At 37.3% G+C, this 16,107-nt stretch overlaps 1 protein-coding gene across 4 annotated transcripts in view; it reads left to right on the top strand.

The window, feature by feature from the left end:
• The window catches only part of LOC139127976 (tyrosine-protein phosphatase non-receptor type 12-like), a 338,072-nt gene that overhangs the window by 80,430 nt on the left and 241,535 nt on the right, over positions 1-16,107 (top strand). For 2 of the 4 annotated variants that reach the window (XM_070693828.1, XM_070693827.1), the window contains exons 5-6: positions 5,432-5,500; positions 8,752-8,814. The exons of the other annotated variants lie outside the window; for them this stretch is intronic. In XM_070693828.1, coding sequence (XP_070549929.1) covers positions 5,432-5,500; positions 8,752-8,814 — 132 coding nt within the window. The remainder of the gene's footprint in view (positions 1-5,431; positions 5,501-8,751; positions 8,815-16,107) is intronic. 4 annotated transcript variants of the gene reach the window in all.

The following is a 16,107-nucleotide window of genomic DNA, read 5'->3' as shown; positions in this document are numbered from 1 at the left end:
TGTAAACTTGATTTTTTTGGGACTAAAGATGCTATAACAGACCAAGCCAAGTGGGTGAAAATATGGACTTGGTAGGAAAAGGGTTGATGAAGTTGCAAACATGTGGCAAAGGTTCAAATTTACACATAACTGCAATATAATGAAACACGTGAGCATTTTCAGTTCATATCTAGTCGTAATTAGGCTGATATGTCAAGAAATACTGCTGCATCAAATTTCATGAAACTTGGTACAGATGTTAAGCTCACATTGCTTTAACAGTGAATAAGACATTTATCAGTGTCATGTTAATTAATTTGTAATTGCATAATGTAATAAACTTTCCTAATGAGAGTGATATATCCACAAATACTGCATCAAATTTGATGAAACTTGATACAGATGTTGATCTGATAGTGTTGTAAATACAATTCAATGACACTCAGCGGTATGGTTTGAATTATTGATGATTTGCATTTACATGATGAAGTTTTTGTTTTTAGGGTGAATGTCCAGAAGCACTGCATCAAACTTTATGAAATATGGTAACGATGATAATCTGTAAGTGTTATGATAGGATGCAAAAATGTTTGGTAACATCCTGTCGATTAATTACTAATTGACTCATTTATGACCTTTTGTAGTTAGGATTGGGGCCTACATTGGTTTCTTGTTTTCACCACCATGGAACTCATTCTCGGCCATTAAGCCCCATCTGTATCACAGTATTTTTAATCACAGACCTAATTAATGAAGAGGACTCTTTCCTCTCAGAGGACTTGTAATTAAAGTACCCATTAACAAGTGAGGACTGTGTCATCAGTGATGACTTGTTCCATGTTGTACAATATCTCAAAAGGACATCTTTACAGACAAAATACAGACAAAAGTTAAAGACCACGAAACCGGAAACAAGAGATATCATGATGTGGACGACTGAAAGTATAGAGAACTACAAGCATGTTTTGAAAGCACTGACTGGTGTGTGTTTTTCGAAAGTTGTGCAGACAAAGAGGAACTAACGGATACTATTGCTTCGTACATTCAATTTTGTGAAGACTCTTTGATTGAAACGAAACGTGTGAGAATGTTTCCTAATAATAAACCATGGGTCAGTAAGGACCTACGGAGCCAATTGATTGAGAAGAAAAAAGTGTTTAAAGATGGAAACTTAATTAAGGTTAAAGAGGTAATGAAAGAGTTTAGGATTGAGGTTCGACAAGCTAAAATTAATTATAAAGATAAAGTTGAGAAAAATCTACGAATTTTAAAGGCGAAAGATGCATGGAAAGGTCTTAATATGATGATGGGTAAACACCGTAAGAAAAACAGAATATGTACTGAGGATCCGAAAGGTTTTGCAAACAAATCAGTTTTATGCAAGATTTGATGTACATGATTTTAAGAAAGAATGCGAAATGACATGTCAACTTCTCATTCCTTTGCCAATTAACGTTAAAGAGGAAGAGGTCATCCATTCATTTCTGAAACTCAACCCTTCTAAAGCCTCTGGTCCAGATGGTCTGAAGGGTAGAGTCCTCAAAACATGTGCCTATTAGTTAAGTCATGTATTTACTCGTTTATTTCAACTGTTTTTGAACACCCACTTTGTACCGCGATCATGGAAATTATCCACTGTGATCCCTGTCCCAAAGAAACCACACCCAACTAAATGACTATCGACCTGTGGCCTTGACCTCGATACTTGCTAAATGTATGGAAAGGTTGGTTAGTAACAGGTTGACGGCATCTGTGGCTGATCGCTTGGATCCATTACAATTTGCCTACAAGCCCAGAAGAGGGGTAGAGGACGCTAGTCTAATGTTAGTAAATCTAATCGCTGACCATCCAGCCAATTATGTACGCATTCTTTTCATGGATTTTTCCTCCGCGTTTAATACAATACAACCACACCTTTTGATAAAAAGACTATTGGATTTAGGTGTTAATCATTCTATCATTCTTTGGATAAGGCAGTTTTTAAGCGATCGACCTCAATGTGTAACTTTAAATGGTGCAATGTCCGATGAACTAACGTTGAATACTGGTGCGCCACAAGGTTGCGTCCTCTCGCCTGTACTCTTTTCAATTTACACGAACGAAATCATGTTATTGGATAATTTGTTGACTTTGCTTAAGTTTGCTGATGACATGGCACTAGTTGCCAGATTAAAAGGCGAAGTATCCTTGTCACGCTACTTTCCTGAAATTAATCGCCTGTGTTCATGGTTCAAAGACAGTTTTCTTACCTTAAATATCAAAAAAACGAAAGAGTTGGTTCTTAATAATGGCAGAAAGCTAGAAAAAGTAGAATCTGTTACCATTGACAACCAACAGGTTGAAATAGTATCATCATTTCCATATCTAGGGTCCATAGTAGACCAGAAGTTAAGTTTCAAAGAGAATACAGACAAAATTTATAAGAAAGCTCACCAACGAATATTTATTCTGAGGAAGCTAAAGAGTTTCAATGTTAGCAGTCACATCCTTGTTTCTGTATATCGTTGCTGTATTGAAAGCATTCTAACTTATAACATTGTCACATGGTTTGGTCATATTTCTGTTAAAGAGAGAATGCGACTAACGAAAATTGTAAACATATATAGTGGACTTGTCGGGACAAAGTTAAAAGATCTTGGAGAACTGTATATACTTATGCTCTTCGTAGGAAAGGTTTATCCATTCTTGGTGATAAATCTCACCCATTGAATGACAAGTTTCAATATCTGCCTTCGGGACGCCGTCTACTTGTGCCCAGGGCTAGGAAGAATCTTTTTAAGAAGTCATTTATACCGTCAGCAGTTGCTGTTTTAAGGTAGCGGTAAAGGCTAGAGCGTCAGTTATAAACTTCAATAAAACTATTAAAACATAAAAGTAGTCAACATTCTCTGTGGAATAAAAAAAACTAGACATTTGGGCACAAAGGCATTGCAGAGTTATAGCCCGTTGAAACTTCTGAAAAACTGACCAAATAAGAGGAAGTTGGGGAGTCCTTAGTGTATTAACTATTATAGAGGTCCCCTAGCTTTTAAAAAAATGTTTGAAAAGGGAAAGTCATTTTTTACAGTTTTTCAGGAAAGTTTGACAAGGCAGTGCTTGCATTCAGAATGCGTGACTGCTATTATAAAAGCATTTTTAGATTCTTTGAGTGTCAAAGAGGTGTCAAAACTGAGATTAACCAAAAAGACTGCTCTGTGACTTCAAAAGAGGGGTGCAAATATGGCTTGTTTTCAACATTTTTGAGAGAATAACAGTTTTCCTACATAATTTTATACCAATTTAATCCAACCTTTGAAATGAGATATGGACATGGAATTTTTACAGCCTATTAACAAGGTTACAGATAAGATTTGTACGGCACATTTTTCCTGTATTTGAAGTACTTTTTGAAAAATCACATTTTGAAATTTGAAAGAATTTTTAATAATTTTTTGATATGTAAACCCATGTAAAATCATAAAAACAAATTTTATTTACAAATCCTGCCGTACAAATCTTACAATTAATAGTGTCAACATATTTATAACTAATTTGGTAATATTAATTTATTATTAAATTCAAAGATGTAAAAAAATATGAAAAATTAAATTTTAATATTGATTGGTGTCATATTTCAAAATCATGGCTACAAATATACCATTATTATATTCTTTGGAGAAAGTATTAACTAAGGGAGTTATCCTGAAAATTTGAACTAAATATCTTGATTCTTACACTTGAAACTTGACATTAACTCTGAGAAAAGAATTGGTGCAAAAATAGCCTTTACCGCTACCTTAAATATGAATATGTCTGATTCCATCAGGAGAACCAGAGCAAACACCATTTTAAGTAGGAACTTTTAATATAGTGTTGTGTCTGTCTGTTTTGTATGGTGTTATCCGTATTTGGTGTTTTTATAGCGGTCCTGATGTTTAAAGACAATTTTCCATGTTTTTATGGACAATAAATTATATCTATCTATCTATCTATCTATCTATCTTTACCTTGGTATGGTAGATTGTATCACTAATTTTGATGTACCAGGCTGGATGGTGTTGTATGTGTGTGTGTCCATTGCAAGTTGCCAACCATTACATACTCCTGCTTTGTATTTGATGGACTATGCAGCAAACTGTGTTCACCTGACACTTGACACTATGATTATGACAAGCTAAGGCCTACATAAGCTATTATTAATGTTGTATGTACACTCATTAGGGTCTGCCACATCGAACCAAATGTGAGACAAGTGTCACTGACGCTGTTACATATGCTGTCTCATTTAAGACTATTATCATCATGACTAAATCATGCTAATTACTATTCAAATGATGCTGAAATTAAAATGATGTCAAATCATGAGGGCAAAATTCCTAATCTTGAGCTAAAATATCTTTGCTCTTTGAGTGCCTGTCTGATAGCTATCAGAGAGCTTTGTCAAACTTGTGTCAGTTTTGTTCAAATAAGACTCATTATCATATACCCATGCCCATATTGCCCATATTGCTACATCCTAGTGACGTTCACTGTAAAATATCAGCCGTGATATTTCACGGTAAACGTCGAGATATGCATGATGAACGTCATCAGTTTTAGAGTTTTCCCGAACTACATTAGCAGTTTGTTGGTAAACAACGTAAACAACAAAATGGCTGCCGCTCCCCGCTTGCGAAGCGATGTCGCCGACGTAAAAACTTGAGGGGCTTCAAAGAACACGGGTATGTCTGGTTGCAAAATACAGAAATAACATTTGAGTCTTGAAATGTTTTCCCATGATATTTTTTTTGGTCAAGTTCTAGCGAACATTCTGCCATTTGCATGGCGCCAGCACTGTGCACGGTCTCCCCCGAACAGGTGGTGAGCGCATGGCGTGACAGCAATGTCACGCACGCAACAACTGTTGACATGGCAACCTTCAGGGTAAACTAACAAAATGGCGTCCCCTCTCCACGCGAGCTCCGTACCATACGACGATCGAAATCAGCTGAGCACAGTTTTTGATCAGTTACAATTGTAATAGCATATTGCACCTTAAAAAGTTCCTTCTGTATGACGATTTTTGCATCCCCATGTCTTTCTTCTTGGGTTTCATTGAGATATGGACGACTTGCAGCGATGTCACGCGTGATGTTGACAGCTTCGTCGTATACTTTATGAATGAAGCCTGTTCACATAAACATTCTGATATTTATGAGCAAGTCGCAATAAAGTAAAGCCTCAAAATTTAAGGTTTTCGTTCTATTAGTAAAATTATGGGCATGGGTATATGATAAATCGGTTATTACCCAATATCGCCTGTTCCTTGTGTCATATCAGCATTCATGTCATTTATGTTGCGTCAGACACGAGACTTCGTCTCGTGTCTGATGCAGCACAAATGACACTCATGCTGATACGACACAGGAACAGGCGATATTGGGTAATAACCTCTAAGTATCACTATGCTATTTTGATATCTCCATATGTTTAGCCAAAATGTGAACAGTATTGGGCAGACCAAGATGAAGAAAGAAGTTTTGGAGACATTACAGTTACTTTAGTAAGTGACAAACTTCTAAATTTCTATTTACCAGTACTTTTCAGCAACATGTTTCTGTCAAGGTTTGTTCAAATTCATGAAGCACTAAATACTTAAACTCTTATGACTGTACAGGAGTTTTTAGCTACTATAGACTATAGTCTATAGAAGCTATTGGGATGGGTATAGCTATTGGGATGGGTATCCGTCCGGCGTCTGTCGTCAGTCTGTATGTATGTATGTATGTATGTATGTATGTATGTCCGTTTGTGAGGCGTCCGTCCACTCAAATATCTTGAGAACCGCAGTGCTTACTGATTTGATATTTGTTGTGTGGATGAAAAATATGATTTTGAGAAACTGCTTTTTTTTAATTTTTTGATATTGTAGAAAATAGGCAAATTAATGCCAAAAAAGGCGTTTTTGGTAAAAAATATTCTTCTTCATAACCGCTGGTCAGACAGCTTTGTTATTTGGTATACAGGTCCCTAGAGGTAACCCAACTTACATTTGTTCAAATTGTGATGAAATATGCAAATGTGTATTTTTAAGGAATTCTTTTTGTCATTTTTGGTCAAAATTTGACTTACTTTGTATATAATTCTTGTACTGTATAAACCCTATCAATTCACCCAGAAAAAAATAATTAATATGATTTTAAATAATTGAATTAATTTGGAAATCATCAAAGCCAAAATAATTTTAGTGTAGCATTATCAGAAAGTTCAACTTTTTTTGACAGTTCATAGTGAAATGCTTACCATCTTGGAGGATTAAAACATGTAAAGGCAACTTTCCTGAATCCCAACTTTGACATATTCTGAACCGGCATTTATTGTGGCCTGTATGTTATCTAAAAGAAATTGCTCAAAATAGTCAATAGAGATAGAGATAGAGAAAGTTCTAATTTCCATTTATGGTTGACTTGGTAAGGATAAAATAAAATTACTTTTTGAGGAAAAAAATAGAGTGGTCAATTAAAAGAGTGGTCAAAGTGATAGGGTTTTTATGGTAAAGCTGGGCTGTAAGATTCCTCATGTGCTATTTATAGCAATTATGCAATCTGTGTAAACAGTGCAATGAAAGTTATATGATTCCTTATAATGCTTTTGATGACCTTGAACTTCTTAAGTTTCGAAGATTTGTCTCTTCAGTGTGCTTTCTCTGAGTATGTACAATCTCAACTTATTCAACAGAACTTACTTACAATGTTAATTTGAAAGTTAAAATGTGCTTGGTTAATAGGATGAAAATACTGATAAAGGTAACCAGCTTAAGATTCTTTATAACCTGACAGATATGCTGTTTTTTATGACGTAAATCTTGATTTAAGCAAGTCTTGTTTACTTTAATTAGAATGTAATTAACTCTCGTTTATTAGCTACTATAGATTATAGACTAATATAGTCTATAGAAGCTATTGGGATGGGTATCCGTCCGGCGTGCACCGTCAGTCTGTATGTATGTATGTATGTATGTATGTATGTATGCAAATTAGCGCCAAAAAAGGTGTTTTTGGTAAAAAATCTTCTTCATAACCACTGGTCAGACAGCTTTGTTATTTGGTATACAGGTCCCTAGGGTTAACCCAACTTAGATTTGTTCAAATATGCAAATCTGAATTTTTACGGATTTTTTTTTTCCATTTTTGGTCAGGCCATCCTGAAATGAGCTATCAAAGATTATAATCCACCTTCTTCATCAATACATGTGTCACAAAAGGTTATTCTCTACATAACACAGCAGAGCTCTGTCAACTGTTGAGTTGCTTGTTTTTTCAAAACCGCTGGTCAGTCAGCTTTAATATTTGGTTTACAAGTCCCTAGGATGACCTAAGTGAGATAATTTCATACAGTCAGGAAATACTTAATATTGTATCCATGTCTATAGTAGCTTCAGGGACTTTGGCCCTATGTTTGAATTTTAGTGTCATTTTCAGTTGCTCTCATTCTCAATTATTAAATTTAATTGATCGGAGGCCAACATTCTTGAAAGGGTGTCTTATATATAGTGTCTTATATACTCTACAATTATACTTCTTTCAGGGATTGTGATTTTAGCTTTGGGAAAGTTAAAGCAAAATTGATCCACTGTGTAGTCTGAAACATTTTGTTTCTTCCCTACCATACATAAAAACCCTATCAATTTGACAAAAAAATTATTATGATTTTAATAGTTGAATTATTAGAAAATTAACAAAGCCAAAATAATTTTAGTGGTCCAGTTATTAGTGATTTCAACTATTTTGACAGTTCATATGGGAGCTTGTCGAAATTGAAAGGCCCGTCATCCTACGTCATCCTGCGTGACAATGCAGGGTACTGCAAGGCAACGATACCGCACATAGAATATTCATGAGATGCACAAATATTTATGAGTTGATGCAATGAACCGTTTCTGTTGTCAACGTTACCATTTACGAGTGTTGAGTATTAAAATGAGTTGTTTCATGTGGCATCATCACACAGGCATTCAAAAATCTGGTAAAAATACAATGTCGCACGCAAAATTGTCACTTTTTATTGCACTGGCAACTATATAACAAATATCAGATCGCATAGAGCATGCATGATTTTGATAAAAATTAACAATGGATGGGGTGACACTAAGTATCTGCATAACGTGTAACGACACTGCGCCGACATCTAAGTCTGAACTGTGACCCCCATGGAGCTACATGACAAGCCTTTGACGGCTACAGTGCAGGCGTGCTCATTGTCTACTGACAATATTCATGAGCGTAATTAGTTAATAAACACTTGCTTTGCGTTGCTACGCTGTGTCAGGCATCCGCAAACAGTGTCTTGCACGACTATGCAGGATTACAGGCCTTTTGATTATGACAAGCTCCCTAACTGGTATGTTTACCATCTTGGGTGATTGAAACATATACAGGTGACTTTCCTGAAGCCCCTCCTTAGACATTCTGTGCTGTACATTGTATTGTTCTGTGTATTGTATTGAAAATAAAATTTTCAAACCAGGTTGTCATGATTGGTTATTGAATTATTAGCAATTCAGCCCTGTTGCGTGCACTTATATAGCCTGCTACCACGTTCTGGAATACCGATATTGATGATACCCTCGCCTTCGGCTCGGGCATCATCAATATTTACTGTCATGAGCACCAACCCTCAGGCGGGCAACAAACTGTGATCTTGTCCTTCCTAGCTTGTGTTATTATTTAACTACCAGTTTACCAGGATTTGATGTTGAACAGTTCACACATCGTCACGGTAATTTTCAACATTTCATTTTTCCTTTCCCAACAGAGTGGTCAGACACAAGTCAGCCAAAATGTGATTTTAAGAGAAATATGTGGAAGAAAAGGAAATGTGAGTATGTTTGAAACCTTTTTTATGAGTTAAGAAATAAGAAAATTCATTTACACATAGTGTCTATGCATATTTAGAGGGCCTATAGCTGTAACTTTTGATGATTTTTAACTTTAGTTTTGTCATATGTATATATCTTGAAGTATACAGATGTCCTCGTGGGAAATTACAGTGCTTGATGCAGAAAGCAGAGTGTTATAAATTATCATATACCTACATTTACATGCCTGTGTAAAGCTATGGGGGAAGCGCCCTCACATCCATGCATTTTTAGCTCCCATATATGCATATGTATATATGCAAATGTAGGTATTCTTATAAGGTGGCAAAATGGCGTCTGTGTGTTTGTATGTATGTATATATGTATGTCTGTCTGTTAGTTCGTCCAGATCAAAAACTCCTAAAAAGCAACAGCTGCTGTCTTAGTATTTGTTGTACAGGTGCACCTGGGGTTGGAGATGTGAGTTTGTTCAAAAATATGCAAATGAGGGGAAAAAAGGAAAAATCTTGCAAATGGCTAAAACTCAGTAAGCATTGGTCAGATTGGGTTGAAACTTAGTCTGTGCTCTTGCTGTCGCTCGTAACGTTCGTAAATTACGAACAAAAATGAAAATTTATGAAAAAAAATAGATGCCCGGTCGGCCATTTACGAATAATTTTGTTATTTTTGAACCCTGAATTTCGGTTAAGATTATGAATTCCGGGGAAATACTGTCATATCTCGCCTTTCAAAAACTACTCTGGCCCTATCATCGGCGCATATATCGACACATGGTTATAGCTTTGGACTTTGACCTGTGCTAACATGAGCATGCGTGAAAAGGTTTCAAGATCCCGGGGTCGTGTACGTGTACTCAGATACTGTACTGGTGTGCCATGCATTACGGTAGTTTCGAGACACCCAAACACTCACATGCTGTCAACTTTCCGAGTGGATGGTTGAAGCGGATTGAGGGAAGCGGGCAGTTACAAATGCTTTAGATGGATAGTATCTTCAGCTGGGAAAGAAAGTTAGGGATAAAAACGGCAACTGACATGAAAAAATTGGAAACAATGAAACCGCCGAGAAGACATCAAGAACATCAGCCTGAAAGACAGTCGAAATGCAGTCCGGACCGCGCATGGTTGAATGACGTACAGCAAAGTGTTTGTCTGTGCATGGAGGTAGAAACGAGCCGGAAATCTTAGCCAGAAATCTTAGTTGTCATAGATTTGTCATTTGACGATATGCAGATTGAATTTTTCTATGAACTTTCCAATTTTAATAGGTTTTCTTCAAAATATTTTACAAGAAACTGTCTCAGCAAATGTTATGAATACTGATAGTTTTCTGTGATGCTCCAGAGACAATGCTGTGCACAGTCGCACGACGAAAATTTATCCAGACAAAAAAAAAATGACAATCATCTGCAGCGTTTAAAAAATGTGACTGTCTCTGTGAAAACATTAGCAGGATCACCAGTTTCAGATTGCGCACTTAAATTGGAAGTTATAACGAGACAAAATTTGTGCGAAACCACAGACTGCCAAATGTTCTGATCAGTGGTTGTCTTAAAAGGATTTTAGAACTGAACATGGCATGATGACTGCAGCTTATAGAGGCACCACCTAGTACCCACATGACCCATGGATGACATGCATACTTTCAAGGTAACACTCACAGCTTTCCAAATATGAAAAACAGGGGACAGATTTTCTAGCATCTAAAACTTGTGCAAACACTGATAATATTAAAGGGAAACCTAAGTCCAGCGACTTTGACCGTTTATCCCTTCCAAAATCGCCCTTGAATAAAATGCAGCTCAAATATGCAACATAATTGCACGCCCCGACGACTACAGAGCGAAGCAAAGAGACGTTGAAGTAGACGACATTTATTGAAATGAGCTCGGAATCCCATGGGCGCGAAAGGGCTCATGGGAGGAGCGTGCATGACGTCATCGGCGATACAAGAACGTGTGTGACAGCCTACCAAAGCATTGGAGTATATGACTGCAGGAGTGCAGTTCTGCACGTTACGACTCTTTAATGCTCAGTAGCATAAAAAATAATTAACTGTTGTTCAGTTGAGTGCAAAAATCACTCAAGGAAGAACAAACGGAGTCAGCTTTTACCGTCTTCCCACAGAACAGCTTTTTCGAAGACAGTGGCTACAGAAAGTCGGGCGAATTTTAAAATCTGTAAAAGATACAACGTTATGTTCTAATTCTTTCAGGATGATTGTTTTATAAGGGATTTTGGGACTCTGATACCGATACAAGACGATACCACACAATGCAGTTCGTATCTTGACATGCTGAATCAGCCTACTATCGCCAGTTTTAACCAAATAAATATTAATATTGGCGATTTCGGGACTCTAAAATCCGAAGACGAAACTACACAAAGCGTCTCTTATCTTGACATCCCGGGTCTGCCAAATCTCCGATATATAACCAATAAATATAGGCAATTTCGGGACTATACCTGGTAATATTGATATTACAAGATACTGGAATGACTTCTTGCCTACAGTGTCTCGGCACGCCGGGTCTGAGAAATCGCTGATATTATATTTACCCGATAAATATCAATTGCGCCGGAACTTCTAGGCTAATATCGATACCAGACGATCCTAGATTTACTTGCACTGTGTGGTGTTGGCACGCCGGGTCTACGAAATCACGGATATTTATCTGATAAATATCAGGGACTTGGACTTTAACTCTGATACTGGATGATACTTTGTCAAATTGTGGGTAAATATCCGATGTATATCGGAGATTTCACCATCTAACAGATCTGACCACCCGAATACCTCTGTCCGACTCTTAGTTCAAAAATAGCATCCATGGCCGGTAGTCAAGAATACTGTATGTTTTACATTATTAGATTTATTGATGCACGAAATACATTTTTTACATGTAAAGCATTTTTTTTCATTAAATGTCGATACGGGATTTCATCGAGAGGGCCGATCGGATATCATCGGGACTCGGGAGGCCCTTGCACAAATTACATTCTTTACATGTAAACATTTTTACTTGGCGATCGGGACTTGTACAGAGGACATATCGGAAATCATCAGGAGTTTGGGCTGGTCTTGTATGAAATACATTCCTTACAACAAGCTTTAAGACGATACTATTTTTTAAATAGCGGGCAAATATTCATTATATCGGTGATTTCATCACTTTGTAGATCTGAGTAAGCCCCACTTCTTAAGTTCGACACCAGCTTCGAAAAATAGACGACAATATAATAGATTTGTCAAATCGCGAATAAATATTTTCCGATACATATCGGAGATTTCGCAACCTTAAAGATCTGGCCAAGCTCGACTTACACGGTAACACATACAATCAGTCAATCATTCCGTATCATTCACGAACCAAAAATTAATTTAAAGCGACTGATACAGAAAACTCTGTTTTAGAAACCTAGCGTTGAAGGATCGCAGGGTCACTCAGTCTCTCCAATCCAGTTCGGGGTCTGTACAAGCACAGTGACTCCCTCCACTGAATCATACACAAAACGCAAACAACCAAGATATGAACGATGTTTTGAGATGCTTTCCAATTATTACATATCTTGGTTCAAATTAGTATGGTTTGATTTCAGTCAGGGAAAAGTAATAATCGATGTCAGAAATATCGCGGTCAGAACTCTCCATAGTCGTCTTACGAACGCGCTGAACTGTTCACAGTACTCATCCAGCTGCAAGCTACAATCGTCTGTATCGCCGATGATGTCACGCACGCTTCTCCCATGAGCCCTTTCGCGCCCATGGAATTCCGGGCTCATTTCCATAAATGTCGTCTACTTCAACTTCTCTTTTTGTTGCGCCGTAGTCGTCAGCGCGTGCAATTATGTTGCAAATTTGATCTGCATTTTACTCACGGGTGATTTTGGAAGGGATAAACGGTCAAAGTCGCTGGACTTAGGTTTCCCTTTAATGACCACTTAATATATTAGTACTTTGTGCCCTGTGGGCACAAGGTACTATGTGATGGCGCGGCCCAATATGGCCAACATAGTGGGCCGTATGCTGTGGACGCGGGTATCTCAGAAACGCTTCAGTAACTTTTTCTGAAATTTGGTCTGGTGGTCACTTGGGCATGTATCTCAAACGGTCTTTTTTCTTTTTTTGATTGAATCATTTTAAAGTCACTTTTTTAGCTTTTTTCTGAAAACCACTATTTTCACTTTTTCCTCAAAACCACTGATTTGATTATTGTGATGTTTGGCATGGGTGTTCGTATAGTTGAAATACCGTCAGAAATGTTCAAAATTTGGTGATACATGCCTTACATTATTTTTAAACAATATTTTTATCCATTTTTATTTTATATTTACTTGATTTTGCCTCACTTTCACTAAAGCTACTGTCTGCGCATGCGCACAACTATAGGACAAAATCTGAGTTGAAGAATCGAAACGGACGCCATCTTGTTTCTCTGTATGGGCACATTTTTACATTGTGAACGTTTCACTGTGTATTTCAATATGTTCTATAGTTATGAAGTTGACAGTGATGAACTTATGCAGCTGTCGTGTATTTTTTGGTACGAAAGGCGCCTTTGATCGACTGAAGAATGATGGCCTCCGTAGGCGATAGACACCGGTACTGGCAGGCATATCAGTTCTACTGAGGAAGTAATCCACTGGCCTGTATAGGTCAGGGGCTCACTTAGGGGAGAACCACTTGATTTCTGGGGGGTATGGAGGATTTCGAGGAAAAAAAATTGTCACCAGGTGAAATAAAAGAAAAAAATTAAGCCTGTAATGGCTTGAGAAAAAAATATTCTCATAACAGACAGAAATAAAAAAGGAATTGTCACAATGCTGTTGAAATGAGCAAAATTTTGGAAACTTCATTCTCATGTATTCTTTGCTGGCATGCTGCCAAAGGCACGCAAATGTTTTTACCACAAGTAATTCTTATGTGTTTTTTTTCCAGCACTTATGATATAAGCATTCACTACTGTACACCTCGGTGCACTCGATGTTTTCCTTCCCTTTTCTGACCCAAGAAATCATGTTTCAGGATTTCTGTTGCAATATCTCAATGGTATAGGCAATATCTAGATGGGACTATTTGACTTCTGTAAATCGTGAAAATTTAAAACACAAGATAGGAGTCAATAAACTAGTGTTAAAACCAATACATTATTCTCTCAATATAAATATGTTAGAAAGATTACAAGTTGACAATGAAAATTGAGGAACAACAAATATAATGAAATACAATGTGTTGCCTTGTTTCTCTGACCACAAAAGATAACATCTCCCCTGAGAACTTAAAAGGACTTGACTGTTTTGAAGAAAACCAGGTATAGTACTGATCACAGTTGATTTGCCAAAAAAGTGTTCTATAATTTAAAGTTGTATATATAATCGACTTTCCATTTTGTTTGTCATTTGTTGGAATGTAAAATGAATAAATAAAAACATCCTGTGATATATGAAACACTGGCTTAAATTCGAAAAATTGCACTGCTACTCCATTTGAAAAAAAAAATTGATGCAGGTCTGACTGTAGAAATAAAAAAATGCTGTCTCTCTAACAAAAAAAAGTTCCCATACCCACTTCCTGCATACCCCCCCCCCGAAATCAAATGGGTCTCCCCTTAATATGCGCATTCGCACATAACGAGTTAGCGTTGTTTTTCAAGGACCTTGAAAAATCAAACTGACGCCATCATGTTTCTCGGTCAGTTGCGAATTTTGACGTTTTAAAGGTTTTAGCGTATATTTGATTGCTGTCATGTATTTTTTGGCACGAAACGCTCCTTCGATAGACTGAAGAACGATGGCCTCCGTACTCGGTACTCCCCAGTACCGGCGAATCCATTGCTTTTAATAGCGAGGCAATCCCACCAGCGGCCCGTACTAATAGCTGGGTGAGAGCGAGGGAATGCTCTGTCCTTCTACCTCCGACCTCCATGTCATAACAAACTAGTGTCTTTTTATGTTGATGTAGTGTCCTTTCGACACAGCGATAACTTTTAGTTTTCTGTTGCTTATTTTGGGTAATTTCGACAGTTGTGCATTGATTTTGACATCATTTTTGAGTTAATAACCGTCGATGTTGGCAACTCTCTCGCTAGCCCTGCGTACGATGCTGTGTGTACGTGTTAGGAACGCACACAGGGAATGCACTGCGTACACTGCGTACGTACGCAGGGCTAGCGAGAGAGTTGCTGACATCGACGGTTATTTACGAAAAGTGAATAAAAGACTGGCATTTTTGGAAGCGATCGAGTAGCTGAGGTGGGCAGGGATACGACTTGGGCCCAAGAACGCTGAATTTCGGCAGTAATTTGGCTTTTACGTCAAGTCCCAAAATGGATTTGAAGTCACCGACCCTACGTACGGGTCTTTGCAGGGCTGTGGTGAGCGGGGCGAATAGCTGTAGCGGAACACACAGCATCGTACGCAGGGCTAAATCCGACATGGTAATTTGGCATGATCATCAGATCATACATGATCCGAGATTGCACTTTAGCAAGGTCACGATAACTAATGTTGTTTGTTTCACTGTCGTTTAATACCTATATATTTCCACTAAAAGACCATTAGAATTTCCTCCTGGCTACTTTGAAATCGTGCACTGGCATGCATGTAGTTGTCAAACATCACTATGCTTTAATGTACAGTAGACTTTCATACTATGAATATATCGTCTGTCACTGCATGTGTGCAAATCACTCCATATCATATCAAAAAATGTAGTATTGCGACGTTTGAGCTGCCAGAAGCCAGAATTTACAGTTTACGAGAAAGTTATCTTACATGTAAAACTCAGTTCTACTGTGAACAAAATGCAAGCGATGTTGTCTAACTATCGTGAATAGCATAATATTTTGTACCTATCACCTATCCCCTTTCTTCCTTCCCATCTTTTCATCCTTGTCTATATTGTTTTTTCCCTCTTTCCTTTCCGTGATAAGTTCCAGTATTAGTATAATATTTGTATCATATTGCTGATTTCTCCCAGCCAAAGGTTACTCCTTTGTGCTTTATGGTATGTAATTCAAGTATGGTTGTATCAAAACCTATTATTAACTTAGCATGTTGGAATATTCAAGGTCTTTCTGATAGTAAGATGTCTGACCCCGATTTCCTTGGTAGGGTTATGAAATTTGACATTTTTTGAATTGTTGAATCATGGTCATCTTCTGACCAGTGTATTTCTATTGATGATTACTATTGTTATAATTCTTAAGATCTATGGTGTTTTGGTCGAAAAAACTAGTGGAGGCATTTGTGTATTTATTAAAAACTCCTTACGAGCTGGTGTTAAAATTTTAC

This window comes from Ptychodera flava, unplaced genomic scaffold (genome assembly GCF_041260155.1).
Source record: "Ptychodera flava strain L36383 unplaced genomic scaffold, AS_Pfla_20210202 Scaffold_40__1_contigs__length_1388640_pilon, whole genome shotgun sequence".
Classification (NCBI taxonomy): Eukaryota; Metazoa; Hemichordata; class Enteropneusta; family Ptychoderidae; genus Ptychodera; species Ptychodera flava.
This window is presented reverse-complemented; position numbering and strand designations above follow the sequence as displayed.